This window comes from Pelodiscus sinensis, chromosome 3 (genome assembly GCF_052426305.1).
Source record: "Pelodiscus sinensis isolate ZL-2025 chromosome 3, ASM5242630v1, whole genome shotgun sequence".
Classification (NCBI taxonomy): Eukaryota; Metazoa; Chordata; order Testudines; family Trionychidae; genus Pelodiscus; species Pelodiscus sinensis.
The window spans coordinates 94,127,563-94,150,463 of record NC_143054.1 but is presented as its reverse complement, the minus strand read 5'-3'; the positions used below and the strand labels follow the sequence as shown (position 1 = coordinate 94,150,463).

The 22,901-nt window shown below is 42.1% G+C and overlaps 1 protein-coding gene across 5 annotated transcripts in view; it reads right to left on the bottom strand.

Moving 5' to 3' along the window:
- Positions 1-247: 247 nt before the first annotated feature.
- The window catches only part of LAMA2 (laminin subunit alpha 2), a 503,865-nt gene continuing 481,211 nt past the window's right edge, over positions 248-22,901 (bottom strand). For all 5 annotated transcript variants that reach the window (XM_075924139.2, XM_075924141.2, XM_075924140.2 and 2 more), the window contains 7 exons: positions 20,327-20,439; positions 19,158-19,347; positions 12,176-12,331; positions 9,410-9,563; positions 8,917-9,047; positions 3,894-4,116; positions 248-486 (listed from right to left, as the gene is read on the bottom strand). In XM_075924139.2, the coding sequence (XP_075780254.2) occupies positions 329-486; positions 3,894-4,116; positions 8,917-9,047; positions 9,410-9,563; positions 12,176-12,331; positions 19,158-19,347; positions 20,327-20,439 (1,125 nt within the window). In that variant the 3' untranslated portion in view covers positions 248-328. The remainder of the gene's footprint in view (positions 487-3,893; positions 4,117-8,916; positions 9,048-9,409; positions 9,564-12,175; positions 12,332-19,157; positions 19,348-20,326; positions 20,440-22,901) is intronic.

The window sequence follows — 22,901 nt, the reverse complement described above, 5'->3', positions numbered from 1 at the left end:
TACATACACACAGAAACACGTTTTCCCACAGTATTCAGACCCACTCAAGAAAACAATGGTGAGCAATTCCATTTCAAACCACCAAAAAACAGCACACATGAGTTATTTATTTATTTACTCATTTAAAGTAAGAAGAAACAAATGATTACTAATTTAATCTTCCTTTGGGAGCTTCCTTGAAATAAAACCATTTAAATACATCCCAGACAGAACTCAAAATTCTTGCATAAAGACATTTTATTATAAATCCATTGTATATAATGTTTATTTAAAAAATGCTGCAGCATTTAAAACAACCAGATACATATCAAAGTTGAATGATCTCATGTTAGTTTGTAGGGCATGATAGCGGCTGAACTCCCTTCAGCTCCAAGGCCTTGCTGAAGTTAATCTCCTGCGGTTTAGCAGTGCCTTTGGTGAGCTTCAGAGAGCGAATACATCCTTTAAAACGGGTATTTGTGGTCAGGCCAAACTGGTTCAGACCATCTGAAGAAAAAAAATGAACAAAACAAAATCCAAAATATACTGTTACTCATTTTGTGTCTTCAAATCTCTTCTCCCACTTGCATCCCCAATAAATAATAAATGCTCGGTTTAGTGGTAACTATCTAATCGGTATTTTTCTTTCTCCATGATGTGCCACTGGCAAAATCAGAACTCATTTAATTGTCCAATTTAATCATGCAGCTCAGTTCAGGTGATGCTCATGATATTAAATAATACAGTCTTCGAACTTCCAAATGACATTTTTTCTACAATGGTATGCAGCAGGCAAACAGTGTTTCCGGGCATCTGCAACTTGTAGTTTGTTTACACGTGGCATAAAAGGTTTATCATCATGAGTCTGGGATGGGCACATTTATTCACAAGTAGCAAAATTGCCAGGGAGACTTCTTTATCCCCAGAGAGCTTTTACTGTGAATTCAGTATGTGCTGCAGGTGCCACAAAACCTTAGCAATGTTGTGGAGAGATTATTTTTGCATTATAGTTTTTGTCTTTGTGCCTGTAAAGGCAAGAGCTTTAGCTACTGTGAGTCCAAGTGTATTGGGCTCAAAGCCATAAAAACATTGAAAATGACCCCAAAAAGCTTTTACCTGCCTACAAGTGTGTCAATTTTAAAAGTCTATCATCTTGGGAACCACAAAAGCTAGAAATGAGTGCTAGTCCCATTGGGAAGCTGGGAATCTTATCTTCTAAACTCTTTAAAATTCCCAACCTTGTTTTTCAAATGTATCTGAGTGCAATAGTGGCTACAGGGAATCAGTTGTGCTTGTTGATTCGAGGCTGCCTAGCCTTAGTGCAAGACAGGATGTCACAGGAACCTTACATCATCAATGGAGGGGTTGGGCACAACACAGCTCTGTTCCACTACAAGCCTTCCTCTACCCCAAAAACTCTTATTCCTCCTTCTCCTTACACTGGGGATGGGGTGGCAGGAGAGACAACTGTTGGTGCAGAAGGCAATGAGAGTTGCCCTCAAAAACTTTCTGCTAGTGGAAAATTACTCTGCCCAAGGGAATTCTCCATTAGCCAATTCCAGATGGTTTAATGACGCATAAAGCAACCTCAGCGGACTGTTGAATCCAGGCCCCATGATTATGGACATTAAATTTGTGACATACGTACGTACACATAGAAAAATGTCCACTGATCTTGGACTGAATCTCGTCTGTTGTGTGCCTCAGGCAAAGATAAATTGACAAAATTCCACATTTGTGAGAAAGACAAAACATTTCTTTGGCAGGCTGATTAAAAAGAGGCAGGTGTGAGAGACTGTTCTGTATTTGGAATGTTAGAGTAAACCCACAGGGAGACGGATTAGTACAACTGAAAAAGAACCTACTGCAGAAGGCTATACAATGGAAGTTACAGCTATTTGGGCATATCTGCAGAATGAACGATGAATGAAAAGTTAAGACCCTGGTATTCAACATAATGGATGATCCAAATAGGAGAGGCAGACCCCACAGAGAATGAGTGAATGACACAGTAGATTGGTGCAGAGATAGTCTACAGAAACTAAGCCACTCCGCACTGGACAGGGAAAGATGGAAGGAAATAGTGAGGGAGACATTGGACACCAATGGGCGTTGAGCCCATGGTTGATGATGATGATGAGATGGATTAGTCAACTGAAGGAAGAGAGATGGTCAAAGATGTATGATAAATTATTTATCACATTGAGCTACAATTTATTATGAAGCTTTAATTCAGTTCATGGGTATCATTCCAACACAAACGGTGTAGATTTGTTTTAGATAGACTGCTGTGCTACATTTGAATGTATTTCTTTTGGCTAAATGCAGCTCATAACTCATTACACAGTCCACTGGAAACTTGTTCTTCTATAGTACAGTGTAAGGATAGCTGTAAAAACAACTTCTGTTTGCCAGAAGCTGGGAATGGACAACAGGGGAGGGATCACTTGATAATTACCTGTTCTGTTAATTCCTTCTGATGCACCTGGCATTGGACTCTGTCAGAAGACAGGATACTGGGCTAGACAGACCTTTGGTCTGATCCAACATAGACGTTCTTACAAAAAAATACCACACAGGCAACACCTTTATGGCACAACACTCACTCCTGATTAGACCAGTTAGCAGAGCCCAGCTTTTGCTTACATATCAAACAATACAGGGTAACGCAGCAGACCATGTTAGAAGTGACTGAAAGTAAATGTTACTGGATACACTATATTACATCAAATGGAATGGAGAAAAAATGCCAAGAAAATAGTTCAGAGCTCAGGTCAGTGCTCACTGACATCAATGGGAGACCTTCCATTGACTTCAATGGGCACTGGATTAGTCACTCTTAACTGATGTTTAGCTTCTCCCTTAACAAATAAGCACTTGGAATGCTACAAAATTAGTAAAAAAAATAATTACTATGAGCAGGGCTCGACAAACCGCTGTTTCTATTCACCCGTGGCGAGTAGATTTCAGCCGGTCGCTCCGTGTGCCCCATTCACCGGTGCTGCATGCATGCGCAGTGCCGGTTTGGCACATGCGCAGTGCAGGGCTGGCGAGTAGCTCTCGCCACAGTCTGTCGAGCCCTGACTATGAGCATTTTTGCAAATGTCAGAATTGGATTTTCAAAATTAAATTATTCATCAAATAATTGTCTATTGTTTGTGTACAGTTAATTGCGAATATTCACTGTTAGCACGTAAGCAGGCCTCCTGTAGCATTTAGGAGGCCTCTGAATCCTGCTTTCTTCCACCTTGCTAGAAATAACTTTGCCGGTGTTCATAAAAATACTTCCGAAGCCTAATGTTTGTTTTGCCTTTAAAAATAAACTAGATTACACCAAATAACAAATATTTCCAAAACATTGCTGAGGGAGGACAGCCTCATCTTCTACAGATTGTTCCCCATATCTCCTAAAACAAATTTCACAGGCTGAAATCTGTGCTATATGATCAATATAGTCAGCCTACCCCTTTTCCCCCCCAGGAGCAATGTGTGAACATTTTTGGCAGTTCTAGTTTGTCAAACGCTGTTGCTGTTGCCTTAGCTATGAAAAAGTGGTTTTGCTTAAATGTGAAAAGAAAGGAATAGAGTCTTTTTACTCCTCTCTGCTAGTACCAACACTTTACTGGATTGAGGGTTTGTTAAAGGCTCAAGGGGAAAAGAACGACAGGCTTCCTTGGATGAAATATTGGCAGCACGTGATTGAAATTCAGTTCTGCAGAGCTCGTTATTCAAATGAACAAAAATGAAATCTTGATAATTGACATTTATACTGTAAAGAAGATTGGATATTCATAATAATCTCCATGCTATCTCCTTTAATGTTAGAATGTGAAATAGAATTATACGTAACACACTAGCAATGCATCATTACTAGAGAAATGGAATAATGCCCTATTTGTGTATTGGGCACTCACCAGGATATCCTCCAACAAAGACAGGATCATTAGTGTCAGTGGAACTGGATACCCCATTTGGGCTGCTCCCATCCACCTGATTCCCATCCACAGTCAATTCTAATCGGTGCTTGATCTTCTGTGCAGTAACCTTGTGCCAGTGACCATCACACAAGTTGCCTGGTTTGTCAGGTTCATAAATGGCAGAGAATTTTCCTGCACCATTATCCACATGGAACATCAGCTGGAGAATGTAAGATGGAAGAAGGGGAAAAGGACTAGTTTTCAAATTAATAATAATACAGAACATGGTTTTCATCAAATCTTATCTTCCCAAAAGCTCCATAGAGAGTTAGGATAACGGATATAATCAAAGTGTCTTATTACATTTCTAAATCAACACAAGCCATCTTAGCTCTATTGTGCTTATTTCTATCACTAGAATTTAGTAACTATGGGTACGTCTACACAGCGGTGCTGTTTCAGTATTACGTCTTTTATTTTGAAATAGCGTTCTGCACATCTTAACAGCAATCCTGTTATTTCAAAATACAGTTGAAACAATGGGCTTGTTATTTCGACATCCCATAAACCTCATTGCACTAGGATTAAAGGATTTATCAGAATAGATAGAGCCTATTTCAAAATTTGGTGATCTCAAAATAAGCTATACAATTTGAGTAGTTCAAATTGCGCAGCATATTTCGAGCTACACGCTACTGTGCTGATGAACCCTATGGTTCCAATTCTGCAATAGTTCTGTGTAGGTTGATTCTTGCACCCATACAGAATCCCCCTGAAGTCAACAGAGCTCACTTGTGTAGATCCATCTGTGGTACAGGAGCTTAGGTTAGCAGGAATGTGAAAAGTTGTGGGCATATTTGCCAGCTTTCTACTGTGAAACTATATAAGGACAAAAAAAATATTAGTTTTGTGTTAGTCCTATACAAAATACCGTGAGTGTAGCTGAGTGGTTGATTAAACTATGAACCAAAATTGAGTTACACACATAAGGGACTTGATATTAATGACATGACAGACATTATGGCCACAACTTTGCACATTTCTGCTAACAAAGGCCCAGTGCTGTAATTCAGGAAATATAACAGCAGAATAACATGTTATGACTAGGGCTGTCTATTAATCGCAGGAAAGCTGACAGACTTTCTGGGCCCCTGGGCAAGGTGAAGGGAGGGTCAGCTGTGTGCTTCTGAAAGGAACAGGATCTCAGGTGGAATGGGTGGGGCTAGGAGCAGCCAGCCAGGCCCTCAAAGCCATCTGGAGTATGAGGTGAGGTGCATAAGTGGTGATTTATAGTGTGAGCAGGCCTGATTAATCACAGTTAATTCACATGACTAACTAAAAAAATTATGATTAAAAATAATCACAATTAATTGCCATTCTTATTGCAGTGTCAAACAATGGAATACCAAATTAAATGTATTAAATATTTGGGATGTTTTTCTACATTTCAAATATATTAAATTTAAATTTTCAGTACTGAACACCAAGTGTATACTGCTCACTACATTACAAATATTTACACTGTGATGTTGTCTAATTACAATATGACCATAAAAACCAGTGTTGCTTCTACTGTTCTATAATTGGAACAAATCTTATACCAAGTATGACACATTGCTAGAAAGTGTTCCCTCTCCACTGACTCCACTTATAGAAACAAATAGTAATTGAAGTCATTCAAATCTAGATAGGCTAGAATAGTGGTCTCCAACCTTTTTACACCCAAGATCACTTTCTAAATGACAGAACAAGCCAAGATCTACCAACCTGCCCATTCCTTGAAGCCCCGCCCCTTCCTTAAAGCCCCGCCCTCTCTATTCTCCTCCTCTCCATCACTTGCTATCCCCAATCCTTTTACTGCTGCTTTTTTCCCCCCAATTCTTCTGTAGGAAGAGGTTTTTCCAACATCTGGCCTGTCTAGACTGGACCAAATGTCAGAAAGCCCCCTTCTTTTGGAAGCCCCCTTATTCCTCGTGAAAAGAGGAATTTAGGGGTGACCGAAAGAGCATGTTTGTTTTTCCACTAAAAAAAAACGGAAGAACAAACGCAGCCCTGGATGCAGAAGAGTTTTTCTGGGATATCTCTGGAATCCTGGAAAACTCCTGCAGTCTACCTATACCCTCGCTGGGTTGAGACAGGATGTGTAGGCTCTGGGGTGGGAATGAGGGATTTGGGTGTGGGAAGGGGTGAGAGGTGCAAGCTCTGGGAGGAAATCTGGATGCAGGAGGAGGTGAAGAAGGGGACACTGGCTCGGGGAGAGGGCTCCAGGCCGGGTAGTGTTGGGGTCAGATGTAGGGTTGGGGTACTAAGCGAGCCACCAGCTTGTGGATGTGAGGGTTCAGGAATTTGAGCTGTGGTATATGAGGGGCTCAGGACAGGGGGTCCCAGTGTAAGATAAGCTCAGATCTACTGTGGGGGAAAGGGGAGTGCAGGAGCATTATGATGCTGTGGCCAGATGGGGGCTTGGCCTCAATTGGGGGTTTGTTGGCCAGGCTTCATTTTTAAATAAAATACTTTGTCAAACACAAAAAGTTTCGGCATTGTCTTTTTTTCTGAGAAGAGTAGGGAGCCTGTTTTGAGTCAGGGATCACTGACTCACAGAAAAGTCAGTTGGGGCCACACAAGTTAGATGCAAATAAAACCCCTCCTCCAACCCCCCCTTTTCTCCAAGCCTCACTAATGTGGCTCCAATTGTGCTGGTGGGAGCAGGGGACATGGTACTGAAGAAGGGTGCTAGTGGGTGCTGAGGCAAGGCACAGGGTGCCAGTGGGGGCAGGGTTCTGAAGCTGGGGACAGGGGAGAAGGAATAGGGTGCCAGGAGGTCAGGAGACAGGTTTCTGTGGCTGGGAACAGGGTGCTGAGAGGGCAGTGGACAGGGATCTGCAGCAGGGGGCACGGTGCCAGTGGGTACAGAGTTCTGTGGCTGGGGGCAGGGGAGAGTGAACACAGTGCCGGGAGGGCAGGGGACAGGTTTCTACAGCAGGGGACAGGGTACCATTGGGACAGGGTTCTGTGGCTGGGGGCAGGGGAGAGGGAACACAGTGCCGGGAAGGCAGGGGACAGGGATCTGTGGCAGGAGGCAGGGTGCCAGTGGGGGCAGAGCCTTCCCTGCACCCGCCTTCTCCCAGGATTCTCCCCCCCCCCCGCCCAGAGGAGGGAAGCCCTGTCGCACGCCTCCTCCGGGCTCGACTCCCCCCTCCTGCGCAGCAGGGAAGCCCACGCACGTGCCCCCTCGGGGCCAACCCCCCCCCCGCAGAACAGGGAAGCCCCTATCATGCACCCCCTCCGGGCCTGACTCCCCCCTCCCACGGAGCAGGGAAGCCCGCGCACGCGCCCCCTCGGAGCTAACCACCTCTCCCGCGGAGGAAGGAAGCCCTGTTGTGCGTCTCTGCCGGGGCCAGCACAAGCCTCCTGTGGAGCAGGGAAGCCCCTGTCACGCACCCCCTCCGAGCCCGACTCACCCCTCCCATGGAGTAGGGAAGCCTGTGCATGCGCCCCTCCTACAGAGAAGGGAATTCTCAGCGTGTGCCTCTGGAGACTCACCCGGTAAGTTCCCAGCACACCACAGACTTGGGGCAAGCAAGCAGCCAGCGCATTTCCGGAACCCCCGGAAGTGACATGCAGCTGCAGGACTTCCTTCCACCCCGCGGGAAGCTGCCACTACCTCCACTGTCACTCAAGGTAGGTAGTGGTGCTTCTTGGGGGAGGAGGAAATGGGGGGCCCAGAACACCTTGCGATCGACTGGTCGATCGCGATCGACTGGTTGGTAACCATGGGGCTAGAACTTTCAAATGAAAACATAACTGTGTGTATTTACTTTTCTAGCTTGTTAGATGTTAGCCATGTAAGCAGATAGTTCCTGTCTATTACTATAGTTGTTGATTAGGAGATCAAAAGGAATATTAACATTTAACAGAATCTTGGTTGAAATAATTTCATTGTCTATATGTCTCTTTAAAGTTTGTGATAAACGGTTTACTTTATGTTTATTACTTTATGTTTATTACTCTGATGTTTGGGAAACAGAAGGTTACATTAAAAGGGTATTGTTCACCCAGGACTATATTGTCAAAAGGCTGCCAGAAAATGCTCTAAGAAGACAAGTGGAGCCTGATCCTGTCATAACAGATCTGTTTAAGGTTCCCTGGAGGGGAAGCCTAAACCATCAGGATTGAGATCCCAGTCCTAAGCTGGTACATCCTGAATATGATGTTAGACCCTGGTGTATAACCATGGAGTATATTCTGCCAGACTCTTTACAACCACAAAGCTCACCATCTGCGATATGAATTGTCTCTTAAAACTGTATTCATATCTGTGAATATATTGAATTTTAATCAATATTCTCCCTTTGTTTTTATTTTTAAATAATGTTTAGTTTGTGTGAGCGATTGGCTAAACAGTACAAAGGACTGAGTAGACTTGTAGGCTCTAATGTTTTACATTATTTTATTTTTTGAATGAAGTTATTTTTGTAGATAATTCTACATTTTCAAGTTCAACTTCGATGAAAGAGATTGCATTACCATACTTTTATTAAGTGAATTGAAAAACGCTATTTATTTTAATTTTATAGTGCAAATGTCTATAATAAAAATTATAAAATGAGCACCATTCACTTTGTACTTTGTGTTGTGACTGAAATCAATTTATTTAGAAATATTAAAAACATCCAAAATTATTTATATAAATGGTATTCTAGTATTGTTTAAGAGCTCAATTAATCACACTATTAATAGTTAATTTTGTTAATTGTGTGATTAACTGTGGTTATTAACTGTGGTTATTTTTTAAATCATTTGACAGCCCTAGATATGACTTAGTAAAACCAGAAGTGGCAGATAAATTTTGAAGGACTGACTGGCAAATATGGGGCTTTGATCTTGACTGAGAAGTCTTGACATTAAGTCAGAGTTAAAATTTATACATGCACTATGCACTACACATACCACACAAATGCATAACAGATATCCAGAAATGTATCAGATGATGACTTCACTGCAAAATGCATTCACTCACTTTTTCATCTACCAGTTCGATGCCAAGTCCATCCATTTTTTGGCTACTGATTCCCAGCAGAACACCATTCATTCGAGTAGTGCGAAATTCAAACTCCACTAGTAGATCTGTTCCCACTTTATATGTTCCAACTGGGGAGTGGAAAATATACAGTAATACAGTTAGAAAAATGGCTCCAGTATTCACGATGATAATATGCAATGCTCTGCAAGGTAGCACAGCACAACCCTATTAATATATTTTAGTCCAAATGAAATACAGTATAAAATAGTGGCTTATGGTACCAGTTCATAATATGAGATCTTGCTGGAAATATACAAGATCAAACATCAGGCATAATGTTTGAACATGCTGAATGGGATTCTGAAAAATCCTCAGAGTCAGACTTGGCCCACTGAAGTAGACAGGGTTAGGCGGTGCTGAATGTCTTTGAAAATCCCAACTGCTTTAACTGTTTGAATTTTTTAGCACTAGTAGAGTTGTGGGTTATTACCTGTTTTGGCAAAGCCTGTTCCATCAAAAAATGTTCCTTTTTCTGCACTCATAAAGCATTTGCCAACATTGAAGCTTGAGGTTGGATTATCTAGGTCAACAGAAGCCTCTGTCATCTTAAAATTTCTGATGCAACCATCAATGCTGTAGGTTATCTGGGTGATATTTTCAAACAGAGAATGTTATTAGGAAAAGCAAGCAGAAATGGTGTTATGGAAAGGCTCAATTATGGCATTAGAAAGTACCCCTTCTTTTGATTTTGCTGATGGATTTGTGGAGTCTTGAACTTTACATGGCTAATCCATAGTATCTGATAGTATTAAGAATGTAATCTCCATCACACTGCAGACTAATTACGTTGCTTTTCAGAAATTCTAAGGCTCAGATCTCATAAAACTGAGCCACATCTCTTTTATTTAATGGAAGGAGCATAAAATAATGTACTGCATAATGAAACATAGCAAATTACATAGGCAATGCAGAAATTTAATTTAATTTTACTTTTGTAATTGAATAGAATCCATACTTTCTATTTAAGAGCCTGGGCAAAGGCATGGACCATAAGAAGTGTTCTCAAGTTAATTTGTACCATTACTACATTTTTGTTTACCATTCCTGAGGGGCTAACTTAGCACATAAAGTTGTGATTCTATTGGGCCACCTCCTTCTAAATGGAACTCCTGCTGAAGTGAATGGAAGTTCTACATAAATACTCATGGCTGCATATGGCCCTCTGTATAACCTTATCTACGACCATCATTCAATCATAGATAAGAAATTATTTGAGGATTTTCTTGCATCTTTATCCGAGTTTTACTATTTAGCAATCTTTCACTATGAGAGCTAGGTATTATTATTATTATGCTCACCGGACAACCTTTAAAGGAAGAAACAGCAGAGTTTGCACTGAGTCTGTGTAGCTGGTGTGGCATACCAGCACTTTCCCTCTCATCTAATGAGATTTCTCTTTCCTTTGATGCTGGATGTTGTGTAAGCATTTCCTCTCTCCTCCCTGAAGGTGGCCTTGGAATCTGCCCACTTAGGGTATGTCTAAAGTGAAAGTGAAAGCGCCATCTAGACATGGTTCTTTAAATAACCACCTTTTCAAAAGATCCCGTACTCCTCATTTTCGAAAAAGGTGTTTTTTTTTTTTAAAGAACCATGTCTAGATGGCGCTTTCACTTTCAAAAAAACCTTTTTTGAAAAAGCGTTCAGATGCCATTATGCAAATGAAGCATGAGATATTTAAATTCCCGCTTTATTTGCACTTTCGATTTGCCTAATTTACACCCTCTTTTGACAGAGGGATGTAGTTTAGACATATCCTCAATGGGGAACTGGTGCTGGAAGAGTTTGGGGAACAGGAAGTTCAGGAGCATGGAGACCCAAGGCTCTGAAGAAAGCCTTTGGTCCAGTGATCCTGGAACTAGGGATGGTGGGGGAATTGCCGTACCTGCTAACTTAGAAGTAATAATAATAAACACCAAATACATAGTTTCCATCATAAGTACACACACAAAAAAACCATTGTTGCATCCCTGTCCTGCCTGATGCTGGAGTGTGAGAATAGCGGGAAAGTGAAGAGCAAATGCCAAACACAAGCTCCGAAGCATAAAAGGGGTTCAAACCCAAGCATTTGGTGTGTGTGTGGAGGGAGAAGTGAATGAAAAATAACAAAAACACACAGAGATTGAGGAAAAAGGGGAAGGAGGCAGGAACTGAGGAAAGAAGTGGAAACAGAGGTACACAGACACATTGGGACAAATCTTGCTCTTTGTGCCCAAAAAAGCTCACGATACCATTTATATGTTTTGTTAGTCTTTAAGGTGCTGCTAGGTGATTAGTTGTTTTTTAAGTTTTCCAGTTATATACTAACACGGCTACCCCTCTGAAGCTTGCTCCCAGTAACACTCATGCATCTGGCTTAAGACCACTGATTTCAATGAAATTTCTCCCTTCTGGTTTTATTCAGGTTTTCTCTGCACAATCTTTCATATAAGAAATCCTTATTCACTAGGTCTGTTTTATGTCCTGTGGTATTTTGTATGCAGTGTTGTTGTGCCATGTTGGTCCCAGGAGAGGCAAGGTGGGTGAAGTCATATCTTCTCTTCGTGAGAGAGACAAACTTCCAATAAAATAGACTACCTCGCCCACCGTATCACTGTGGTATTTTGTAAGGTACAGTACATAGCAATTAGAATTGTATCAAGTGAAGGTAGTTTTGGACTCACCAATGAACTTGGCCAAGATCTGCATGAACAGATATCATGGTCTTTTCTAGAATGCTTTATGATTTTTTTTTCAAAGGAATGACTTTTATTACTAAAATGTCAAAACTTGCCAACTTCATAGTAAACAGTTTGTACTTGTCAGTTTAAGATGAACCAGAGAAATGGATATGTTTTATCCGAGGTGCCGACTGAGCTTTTGTGTGCGCACAAGCTCTCTCTCATGTTGGAGCCTTTAAAATTCCAAAATCCTGCCCAACAGGAAGCTTGTATTTTTAAACTTGAATTCCCCCTGCAGGACAGAGAATTGTAAGGGTTCGGGACTTAAAAGCTTTCCCCTTTCCCCACAGTAATGACTATGGGCTACTTTCAGTTCTTTGTACTGACTATTCTAACCCAGAACCTTCCATCTACTTAAAGAACAATTAGATCGATCTTTTTATCTATTTGATTTATATTTTGGGAAAAAATGTATATGGTGATACTGGCCAACACCTATTGAAAGACTGTGAAATGGCTTATTAAACTGTCTTCCTTACTGGACCGATTCGTCGCGTCGTATAGTTAATGGGCAATCCTCCGACATACAGCATTCCCACAACATCCAAGATATCAGCCTTCTTGGGGCTGGTGGTCCGGTTTGAAACACCATCTACTAAAAGGATTCCTTCTTGCTTGGTTCGAAATATTTTAACCTAGAAATAAGACCCAAATATAGCACATTAACATTTTCAGGCACCAGACAACTCTGGAGCAAACAACGCTTTCCAAAGTGCAACTTCAGATTTCCCGCTTAAGACAAATAAAACTCTCTCTGTGTAAAGAATAAGGCAGACGATATTATTGCTATGTATTATTTGTATTGCCTAGCAACCCTAGTCATGAACCAGGACTCTATATTTTATATGTTGTACAACCATAGAATTAAACTTTTAATTCAAATATGTCAGGAAACATCATGAGTATTCATATTAGAATTACTAAAAGTACTGGGCGTTTGAAAACTCAATGTTTGTCTCACTAAAGTGATAGCAGTTCTGCTGCATCTCTTTTTCTAGATATAGGAGGCACTTGGGGTGGTTAATGCTGACTTTATAATGGCATCCACTGAAAAGGTTTATTACAGCACATATTTAAGAACTATATCCCAAGACTGAGTTTCTTGTTCATTTCTCTTATCCTTGCTACAGATCATAGTTCAAGAAGGAGAAAATGTAACCCACACTGACTTAGTAAAATTCCTAGACAAACAGGGCAGGACTCATATGGAGAGACAATTTCTAAGGAGATGTTCAAGTTTTTCCTATAATTACTGCTAATCCACTCTTTCTCTGAAGATATGTATCAGACTCCATTGTGACTTGAGCAGCAGTGCTCCTGTGTGTGAAGAAGACTAAACGTCAAGTATAGTATATATGTTGGGCAAAGTAACATTTTTAAAGTGCCCTGGTGATGCTAATTTCAAGGACAACATTGACAATCATAGTAACTCCATAGACCAGTGGTCTCCAACCTTTTTACACCCAAGATCACTTTTTAAATGACAGACCAAGCCAAGAGCTACCGCCCTGCCCCTTCCTTGAAGCCCCGCCCTCTCTATTCTCCATCACTTGCTATCCGCAATCCTTATACTGCTGCTTATTTTATGTTTTTTTATTCTTCTGTAGGAAGAGGTTTTTCCATCATTTGGCCTGTGACATTCTGGACCAAATGTCAGAAAAAAAAACCCGTCTTTTGGAAGCCACCTTATTCCTTGTGGAAAGAGGAATATAGGGCCTGTTTGCTCTTCCACTAAAAAAGTGGAAGAACAAACGCAACCCTGGATGCAGAAGACTTTTTCTGGGATATCTCCAGAATCCTGAAAAACTCCTGCAGTCTACCTGGACCCTTGCTGTGATGAGATAGGATGTGTAGGCTCTGGGGTGGGAATGAGGGATTTGGGTGTGGGAAGGGGTGAGAGGTGCAAGCTCTGGGAGGAAATCTGAATGCAGGAGGAGGTGGAGAAAGGGACACTGGCTCGGGGAGGGGGCTCCAGGCTGGGCAGTGTTGGGATACTAAGCAAGCCACAGGCTTGCGGATGTGAGTGTGCAGGAATTTGGGTTGGAGTATGTGAGGGGCTGAGGGCAGGGGATTCCAGTGTTTGATAGGCTCAGATCTAGGGTCTGGAGAAGGCGGAATGCAGGAGTGATTGTGGCCATATGGGGGCTTGGCCCCAATTGGGGGTTTGTTGGCCAGGCTTCATTTTTAAATAGAATACTATGTTAAACACAAAAAGTTTCTGCATTGTCTTTATTTATGAGAATGGCAGGGAACCTGCCTTGAGTCAGGGGTCACTGACCCATAGAAAAGTCATTTGGGGACACAGTACTGGGGAGGAGTGCTAGTGGGTTCTGGAGCAGGGAACAGGGTGCCAGTGGGGGCAGGGGAGAGGGGGCAAAGTGCCAGGACAGGTTTCTGCAGAGGGGAGCAGGGGGACAGGTTTCTGTAGTAGGAGACAGGGTGCCAGAAGGAACTGGTTTCTGCAGGGGGGGGGCAGGGTCCGGGGGACAAGTTTCTGAGGGGGGGGGAAGGTTTCTGCAGCGGGGTCGGGGGGGGGGCAAGGGAGAGGAAACAGGGGACCAGGAGGGTGGGGGACAAGTTTGGGGCAGAGGAGAGGGAACAAGGTTGGAGGCAGGGAGTTCCCTACACCAGCCATGGAGAGAAGCCTCCAACCCGCGCTCCCTCCGGACTGACCGCAGGGCAGCTGGGCTGGAGCGAAGAAAAGTGGCTGCCCAGCCAGCCGGTCATGATGTTTAGCCAGGGTGCCACCAAGCTCCACATGGGCAGGCGCAGACGGGTAGCTGCCCAATCAGCTGGAGCGTGGTTCAGCCTCCTCTGGGCTGAACGCCACAGCCAGCAGGCCAGGCAGCTTCTCCTCTGTGCCCGCCCACATGGAGCATGGTGCACCCTGGCTGAGCGCCATGGCCAGCTGGCCGGGCAGCTGCTTCTCTTCCCTCCAGCCCGGCTGCCCTGCACTCAGCCCAGGGAGGCTGTGCCTAGCTCCAGCTGTGAAAGACACAGTCAGCTGGCTGGGGTGTTTCAGCCCTCCCGACCTCCCAGCTCCCACCATTCCTCGAAGCTACTCACCTGTGTTGTTGCTCGGTGAGTAGCTGCTCCTCAAATGAGGAAATCTAATGTAAATGTACTGTGCAGGTGCGCAGTTCAGAGAGGGCTCAAGAGCTACTCTTAGAGCCCCTGAGATCTACCGGTAGCTCACGATCTACTGGTTGGTGACCACGGCCATAGACCAATTTGGGAAGCACAGGATTTACTGCACAGGCTACAAAGCCCTTTGCCTAGTTGTGGTGACAGAGTTGCACTTTGTTTCTGTGCCTGGCACTATTCTTCCAGCTCTTCAACTTGATTCTTCTGAAAGTCATCATGGATGCCCACCCTTCCCGCACTGCACCATACATGACCATCAACTACCAGATGCTCAAAAGGCAAGTCAGAAATGTTTGTTTCTCGGACACTTTGTTGCAGGGTGTCTTTGAAGCATTTAATCTATTCTTATGTTTATGATTGCCAGAGCTGAATTTAGAATATGTCTTGTTTTGATAAACAGGCCTCACACATACAAATTACATGATCAGTCATTCTCAATTGGGCACAGATTAAATGAGCCTTGAAACTGACTGAACTAGGCAGTCAAGACCCAGGGTCAAAGTAGGGGGAAACCTGAGGTTGGAAATAATGGACAAATTTGGAGTCAGGTTCCAAGCCAGTGTCGATACTAAAAGTCAGAGTCTAAGTCAGGTTTCTGGGTCCAAGTCAGGAGGCACAGTCCAAGTCAAGCCAAGGTCACAGCTGGGAGTTTAGGATCAAGGAGCAGAAATGGTAGTGGCAGCTACAGAAGATTTCAGCTGTTGCCTATGGGCGCTTCCTGGAACATCCCTTTAGTCTCAATAGGGTGCAGAGCCATTTAGAAGCCATGACGTTGCTGTCTGTCAGACCCCTTGAGGCTGGACTTGCTCAGAGCAAATCATGGGGTCATGGAGTACAAGGAGGTTAGACCTGCTAATGCATGCTAGCATGGTGCAGCCTGCAACCAATCAGTTCTGCAGGCCTGGGTACTAGACCCAGGTGATCTTACACCAGCTCTCTCCAGGACTTCCATGTAAGGAAGGTAGTTCTGCTCTTTAATGCCAAACAATCATGATATGTATTGCAAGGGGAAACTGTCAAGTTTTTTATTATGCTCTTGACAACAGATTAATGGTAGGCACCCACAGAGCAATGTTGTTAGGACAACAGCATTATAGACTTTGATTTTGTTTCTAGACAGATTCTACCTTGACTTCAGATTCAATGATGGAAGAGATCATATGCAGAGCTGGCTTTCTTGATTCAGAAATCTATCTTATGGCCAATTGTTACTTTATTCTTGACAAGTTTAGTAACCTTTTGATGCTTGGCATGGGGTACATTCTATGCTTATTGATGGGTCTCGGTAAAATTGTTGAGTAGAAGGTTGGTACATAGCTGTTGGTTTTGTTTGGCTGATGGTGAGGCTAAAGTTATGAGCCACTGCAGCAAAGTGGTTTATAAGACCTTGTAGTGCTGCTTCAGAGTGTGTTTCTTTAACATCACCTCTCCTTGTTCAGCAAAGCAGCAGATCAGTCACGGAGGATTCTGTGGTGCATCTATAGTAGGAAGTACTGAGAATGGACAGGAATGTGTCTGGGAAGAGAGGAACTGAAAACTGGTGGCAGCAATTTCTGGTGAATTTGGGATACAGCTGTAAGCTGGGTGGCAGTATGATTTGGCCAGTAGCAAAGGAATCGGGTATGGAGTAGCTGAAGTACTCAGAAATATTATTACATGGAGCCCAAAAAGCTCAAGGATGAATTGGACAGTAGCAGTATGATGGGGTTGAGGCACAAGAATGAGATTAAGAAGCTTTGGGCAGTGCTAACACAGTATCATTGAATAATGAATTTCAGACCAGGGTAGGGCTAAGATGAGGAAGGAGGATATTCTGGGTCAGTTTCTCAAACTTTTTTCCATTTGGGATGCCCTAACAGTTTAAGTCTATTTCAGTGACCTTAATAATCACTAAATCATTTACATTCATACACCACCCTTTGCAGGAAGGAACATCAGGCTTCAGGTTGAGGTGGAGAGAGGGCATGTTCTATGGCTGAGAGACTGGTGTTGGGAATGTTGGTGGAGTGGCTGCCACCCAGTATTTAAAATTGGATGTGGATGCTGTTGGTGTGATGTGGAGTGCTGGGAGGTACAGAAGGCTGAAAATGGTGGTGTGCTGCTGGAAGGGAAAGGGGGTGCTTCCCAACCCTGTCCTCATTCTGCTTTGCTACACTGAAGTGCTGCTTAAATTTTGTGAGGGGCTGACTGAGTGTTGTGAGTAGCACCACCTTTCACCCTCCACCTTGCCAGAACAAAGTATGATGCAGGCAGCAGGAGAGAGGTGGGAGCAGTATTTCTACATCCCTTCTCTTAGTTTGCTTCCTTTAGGTCCTAGTAGAGGTGGTAGCAACACACCTTGAATTGGAAGGCGGGGAGGTGGATGGATAGCAGGGCTCCCCATCCTAACTCCTACTTATCTGTTGGCTAGATCCTGCGTGCTTCCTTGGCTGCTTCTGCCACTTTGGGTCCTCTTGTAGCGTTAGCCCCCTTTGCACATGAACTCAGCTACTGCCTCCCTGTCAGTGAAAGTGTGCCCAAACCCTGCCCACTGCTGAGGTAGGAGGTGCTGGAAAGAATCTGACTGTCTCTCAGCTATTGAACAATTAGTCAATGGGGAATCAATAACTGGAGCTGGGTGGATTGGGCAGAATTGGAGGGGAAGTGGAGCCAAGTGAGGGGCAGAAACATAGATCAGTTGTCATATTATTTCCATTGTGGTGGCACTAACATCCACTGCCTCTCTGGTTCAGCTGGCCATGGCTCCTACTGTTCATCAGGGTTTGGCAATTTTGCCATGACCATGCATTAGCCCCTCTAGAGCTGGTTGAAGCGTTTCTATCAACACTGTTTTCAGAGGGAAAACTGACGTTTTGATCAAATGATTTTTTTCTTGAACAGAGTCTGCTTTCCGAAGAAAAAGTTGTGAGGCTTTTTTTTTTTTTTTGGTCAGAAGTGTTTGACAGAAAATTGAAAGATTTTAGATCCAAATGGGAGCTGTGGAGCCTCAGGAGAGTTGAAGTTGGCTCCTCATGTCCCCAAGATTTTTTTACTGGTTGAGATCTCCAGATGGACTTGATCTCCCCTAATGTACCCATGGCCAGGGGCTTCATATAATGTACTATGGGAAATGTAGTCCAGTTAAGATCCCATAAAAAACAATGGGGTATGAGGATCAGAATATTGCTCTATAACTCTTACTGTAGGCTGAAATCTTTCAGTTTTTCATTTTAATTGAAAACTCAAAATTTCCCATGGAAACTTTAAATGTAAACAAAATGTTTACAATTTTTTTTGTTTTGTTTTGTCAAAATGATATTGTTTTTGTCAAAAAAATTCCACAAAGGAAAACTATCTTCAAACCAGCACTAAAGCTCTGCTGCAGACAAGGATTTAGAGGATGGTGAGCAATGATTAAGGTCAAGTGCTGTTACGGTTCTACTTGTTCAGTGATTGATACCATAACGATGGTTGTGATATTACCTACTCATGATCAAGTTTCCTTTGCTAACTCTCACAAACACTGCAAGCAGGAGAGTTGGCAGCCATGCCGAGCCTCTGAACAAGGCAGTGGGATGGCTCCATGCTCCCAAGGGGGCAGGGCTTTAAGTAGAAGGGGCAACTCCTCAGGCAGCACTTAGTGCTACTTGGGATGTGCCATGCCACTCCCTCTGAGCCCTTAAATCTTCCTGAAGCACACTGTGTGGCGCTCCCATGTCACAGTAGCAGCAGTAGTGGCCAGAGCTCTGGGCCCATTAGAATCCCTGGGCGCAGGGCATTTGTCTCATTTGCCCTCCCTCCTGTTGGCAGACCTGACTGCAATCATGTCTATGAATATCATATTGCTCCCCCGATGAATTGAGTTAATAGGGCAAGCAAAATTGACTGCACCTGATTTTTTTTAAGTTCTTTAGTCTTCTAAATTGTGTCACATTTCAGACACAATAATACCCCAAAAGACTGTAGGCATTAATGATTTGTCTCATTGAGCGGGAAACCCTCCAAACAAGTCACCTGGGCCTCATTACTTAGATAACTTTCACAATTGAGGAGAACATTATAATTTTCTCTGTTTCCCAGCTACACATACTGTATGTTCTAAATGTGACCCAAAAGATATCATTACCAAGGGATCAAATTTTCAAATATTGGCATCCAACAGAATATGAATCTGTGTAAAATGTATCTACAATTACATGTGTGCCTCTGAAAACAATAATTATTCAAACACAAGTTAGGTGTTACTGTGTAAAAACTCAGCTCATGCAGAGTTCAGACAGATCTCCTGAACAAGTCCAGGATTTCTCTAGCACTTCTTAGGCTCCCACTGCATTGTACCTTGTGCCACTGGCCATCATTGATTTTGTTTGGAATCATTGTATTGGTGTCCCCACTTCCTAGGTCGTAGCGGAAGTACGGCAATCCATTCTTTATCTGAACAGTGGCAAAATCAGCATGGTTGATCCGGGCCATATAAAAAAGCAAGCCAGATTCAGCCTCTGTTCGGACTTCAAATTCAATTGTGAGCCTGAAAAGCAAAATGAGAACCAAAGAAAAAATGTCTTAAAATCAGAGGAAAAATTAGTTTTTTTTCTCTCTCTCCACTCTCCTCTGTCTCAGAAAAGTGAATTGTTGAGAAGCCAGATGCTACTGCTTCTGGTTGTCTATCAAAATGCAAACATCATCAGACTTGAGAGCAGCATTTCACTTGTTATCATGCAGATGTATATTGTCTAATAGAGCAATACTACTGATCACCTATGCAGGTGTCTAAGTGATGCTATATAATGGAGATTGTCTTTTCACTTTACTTTTTTAACTAAGAAATTACTCATGGAAAACTATGTTCAAGTGACATTACATATACTAAGTCAAGCACTTAAAATTAGGGAATCTCAGAATTAATGTTGAAGATGCAGAAGAGTAGGAAGGTGAACAAAATTCACTGGAATCACTGAAAGTATGTATTGTTGCATTCTTATACTGTAAAAGGGATCAATGAACCAAGTATTGCTTCACAATGTCTGTTCCAATAGCTAGAACTTTCAGAAGGAAAAATTCTGTGAATTTTTCTGTGTGGGCGTGTATCTTGGCAATGTTCCTGATGTGCAACAGGTAACCTTGAACAAAATAAACAAAACATTACTCTTAATTGTGTTATTTATGGACCAAAATACCAGGCTTTGAAAAGAGCCACACCTGGCCTCTAACACTTTTGTGCACATAACCATTTTCATAGGCCAGTTTTGTGTGTGCTGAACTTTAATTCTCTCTGCGTGTTCACAAAGTTGTACTCAGTCAGACTAATCATACATAGTTTTCATGCCTAAAATGCTATTTGTGTGCACTCTCCATTGTTTTCCTATATGTACAAAACTGGACTATGAAAAATAGCACTCAAGAATGTGCCTACAGTTTATGAGAATATGATCCAGAGTATTTTGTTTATCAGCCATCCACATATGACCTTGCTTTTGTTACTTCATCACAAAAATCAGATGTTGTACCTATTCTTCACTTTGGTGTCATCAAATGCAGCTGCAATATGGCTGTTCCTTGAAAGACCAAATTGCTTGCCACCCTCCAAAATAGCTGGCTTTGTATCAGCAGCACAAAAATCCTGTAAAATATAAATCATTCAATTGATTTAGTATGTTAATTTATTACATGCTTTACAGCAATATGAAGCATATATCAAAAAATAAAAAAGCTCTTTTATAGTCTTCAAGGGATGCTTGTAGTTTTTTTCAAGAACAACTAATTCTGAATCCCATCTGTCCAAGATGTTTCTTTATTTACCCTGGAGCATGTTAGATGTGCTACCTCTTACTGGTGTTGCAATCTCCCAGTGTCTTTTGTCTCTCCACATAAAATAAAGTTAGCAGGCAGTAGGATGAAGATTTATTTTAAAAGCCAAGTGCCTTTAGACTTATGTGCTGTTTCTTCATTACCAGAGTATGCTCACCAGACCCTTAAATGATTCCTGGGCAGTTCAGTGCATCCTTAGTGTAACTTACTGATACTTATCCTTTAGGGTGCTGTCTTATAGAGCCTCAGAAGGACTGAAATCTGACTTAAAGGGACACTGTCAACTTGAAATCTAGACAACCTTTTAAAAATAAAATAGAAGTAGTTGCCAATGCTACACCTGCATTCAAGTCCCCATGCCAATTTTTTGTTTCTTTTACAATCAGGTTTCTTTAACTATCTTTAGAATATTTTCTGTTCCCATTGCTGTTTGAAAGACCCACACAAATATTAGGGAAACTGATTGAAGAAATAGGCACTATAAAATGTGTGCTATCAAATGCACAAAAATGACAAACCAAAGGAATACATTTTTACTAATGATCTCTTTCAGTTACTTTTAGGTGTTACTTGTAGCAATAGAGGAACATTTTCCAGCAGAAGTGAGATTGTTTTTATTTGTCTGTGTCCCTTTGAATCTTGATCATACAGCTACAGTCTAGCACTGTTCAATGAAAATGCCACAAGAATTATTATCTCCCCCCCTAATATTCCTCTTTCAGTTTCCCCTTGGGTATGCAGTGAAAAAGTTACTCAGAGGATCTAAACAACACAATCTTTGGACAATATGCAATAACACGAAAAAACAAACTTGGGAAGCTCTATTTTTATGCACTGTGTTTAATAGTTATGGACTAGCCACAGCCTCTGTTGCAAGGGCACCATTTATGAGGAACTGGGGGGGGGGGGGGCATTAGCTCCCCCCTCCCGAATTGTAACTTCTGGATTTCACACTTGAGGTCTGCTTAAAGCTGCATGTCCTGGCTCCAGAGGCAGTTCTTACATGCAACAGAGTTTGAGCTGCTTTAAGCTTTACCTTTGGGGCAGAGAGTTTGTTATAAAAAGAGAGAGGCAGGTAATTAAGAATAACAAAAGGTGGGTCATTCAAGCAATTGAACGATTGTTAAATCATGAAAACATTGCCAGGTATTCCACTTAAGAGATGGGGGGTGGGGAAGAGAAGAGTACTGTGCTGTTAGGATTTGCATTTGGATTACCGTCAAACTTATAAATGTTCTTGAAAAAGGGGTGAACAGGGACTAATCCAAAACTGACTGCAAAAAGTTACAAAGGGATCTCACAAAACTGGGTGATTGGGCAACACAAGTGCAGACAGAATTCAGTGTTGATAAGTGCAAATTAATGCAAATGGAAAAATATAATCCTAACTATGGATATAAAATAGCTGTTATCACTCAAGAAAGAGATTTTGGAATCATTGAGGATAGCTCCCTGAAAACATCTGTTCAATGTGCAGTGGCAATCAAAAACTAAAACAGCTAACAGAATATTGGGCATCGTTAGGAAAGGACTAGATAATAAGACAAAATTCCATATTGTCTCTATATAAATTAATTGTATGCCCTCATCTTGAATACTAGATCTGGTCACCCCACATAAACAAAAGGTGTATTGTATTTTGAAAAGATACAGAAAGGGCAATAGGAATTATTAGGGTAAGGAACAGTTTCCATATGAGGGGAAATTAACAAGACTGGGACTTTTCAGTTTGGAAAAGAAATGACTAACTGGTGGGTGAATATGTTATATGTCTAGAAAATGATGAATGGTGTGGAAAAATAGAATAAGGAAATGGTATTTATTTCTTCACTAACATATTACAAGAAGCTGACCCAATTAAATTTATAGGCAGCAGATTTAAAACAAACAAAATAAATTATTTTTTCCATAATCAACTTGTGGAACTCTTTCAGCCAGGAGATGGTGGAAAGGCCCAAACTATAACAGGGTTCCAATAAGCACAAAATAAGTTCAAGGAGAATAGGTCCATCAATAGCTACTAGCCGGAATGGGCAGGGATGGTGTCCATAGCTTCTGTTTGCCAGAAGCTGGGAATGGGTGACAGGAGATGGCTCATGATGATTGCCTCTCCTGTTTATTCCTTCTGAAGCAGCCAGCATTGGAAGACAGAATACTGGGCTAGATGGATTATTTGTCTGCTCTTATATGGCCATTCTGATGTTCTTTTATAGAGCTGAAATGTATCTGCTCCCTTACTGTAACTCACTAGACCCCACTCATCTTCCAGACCTA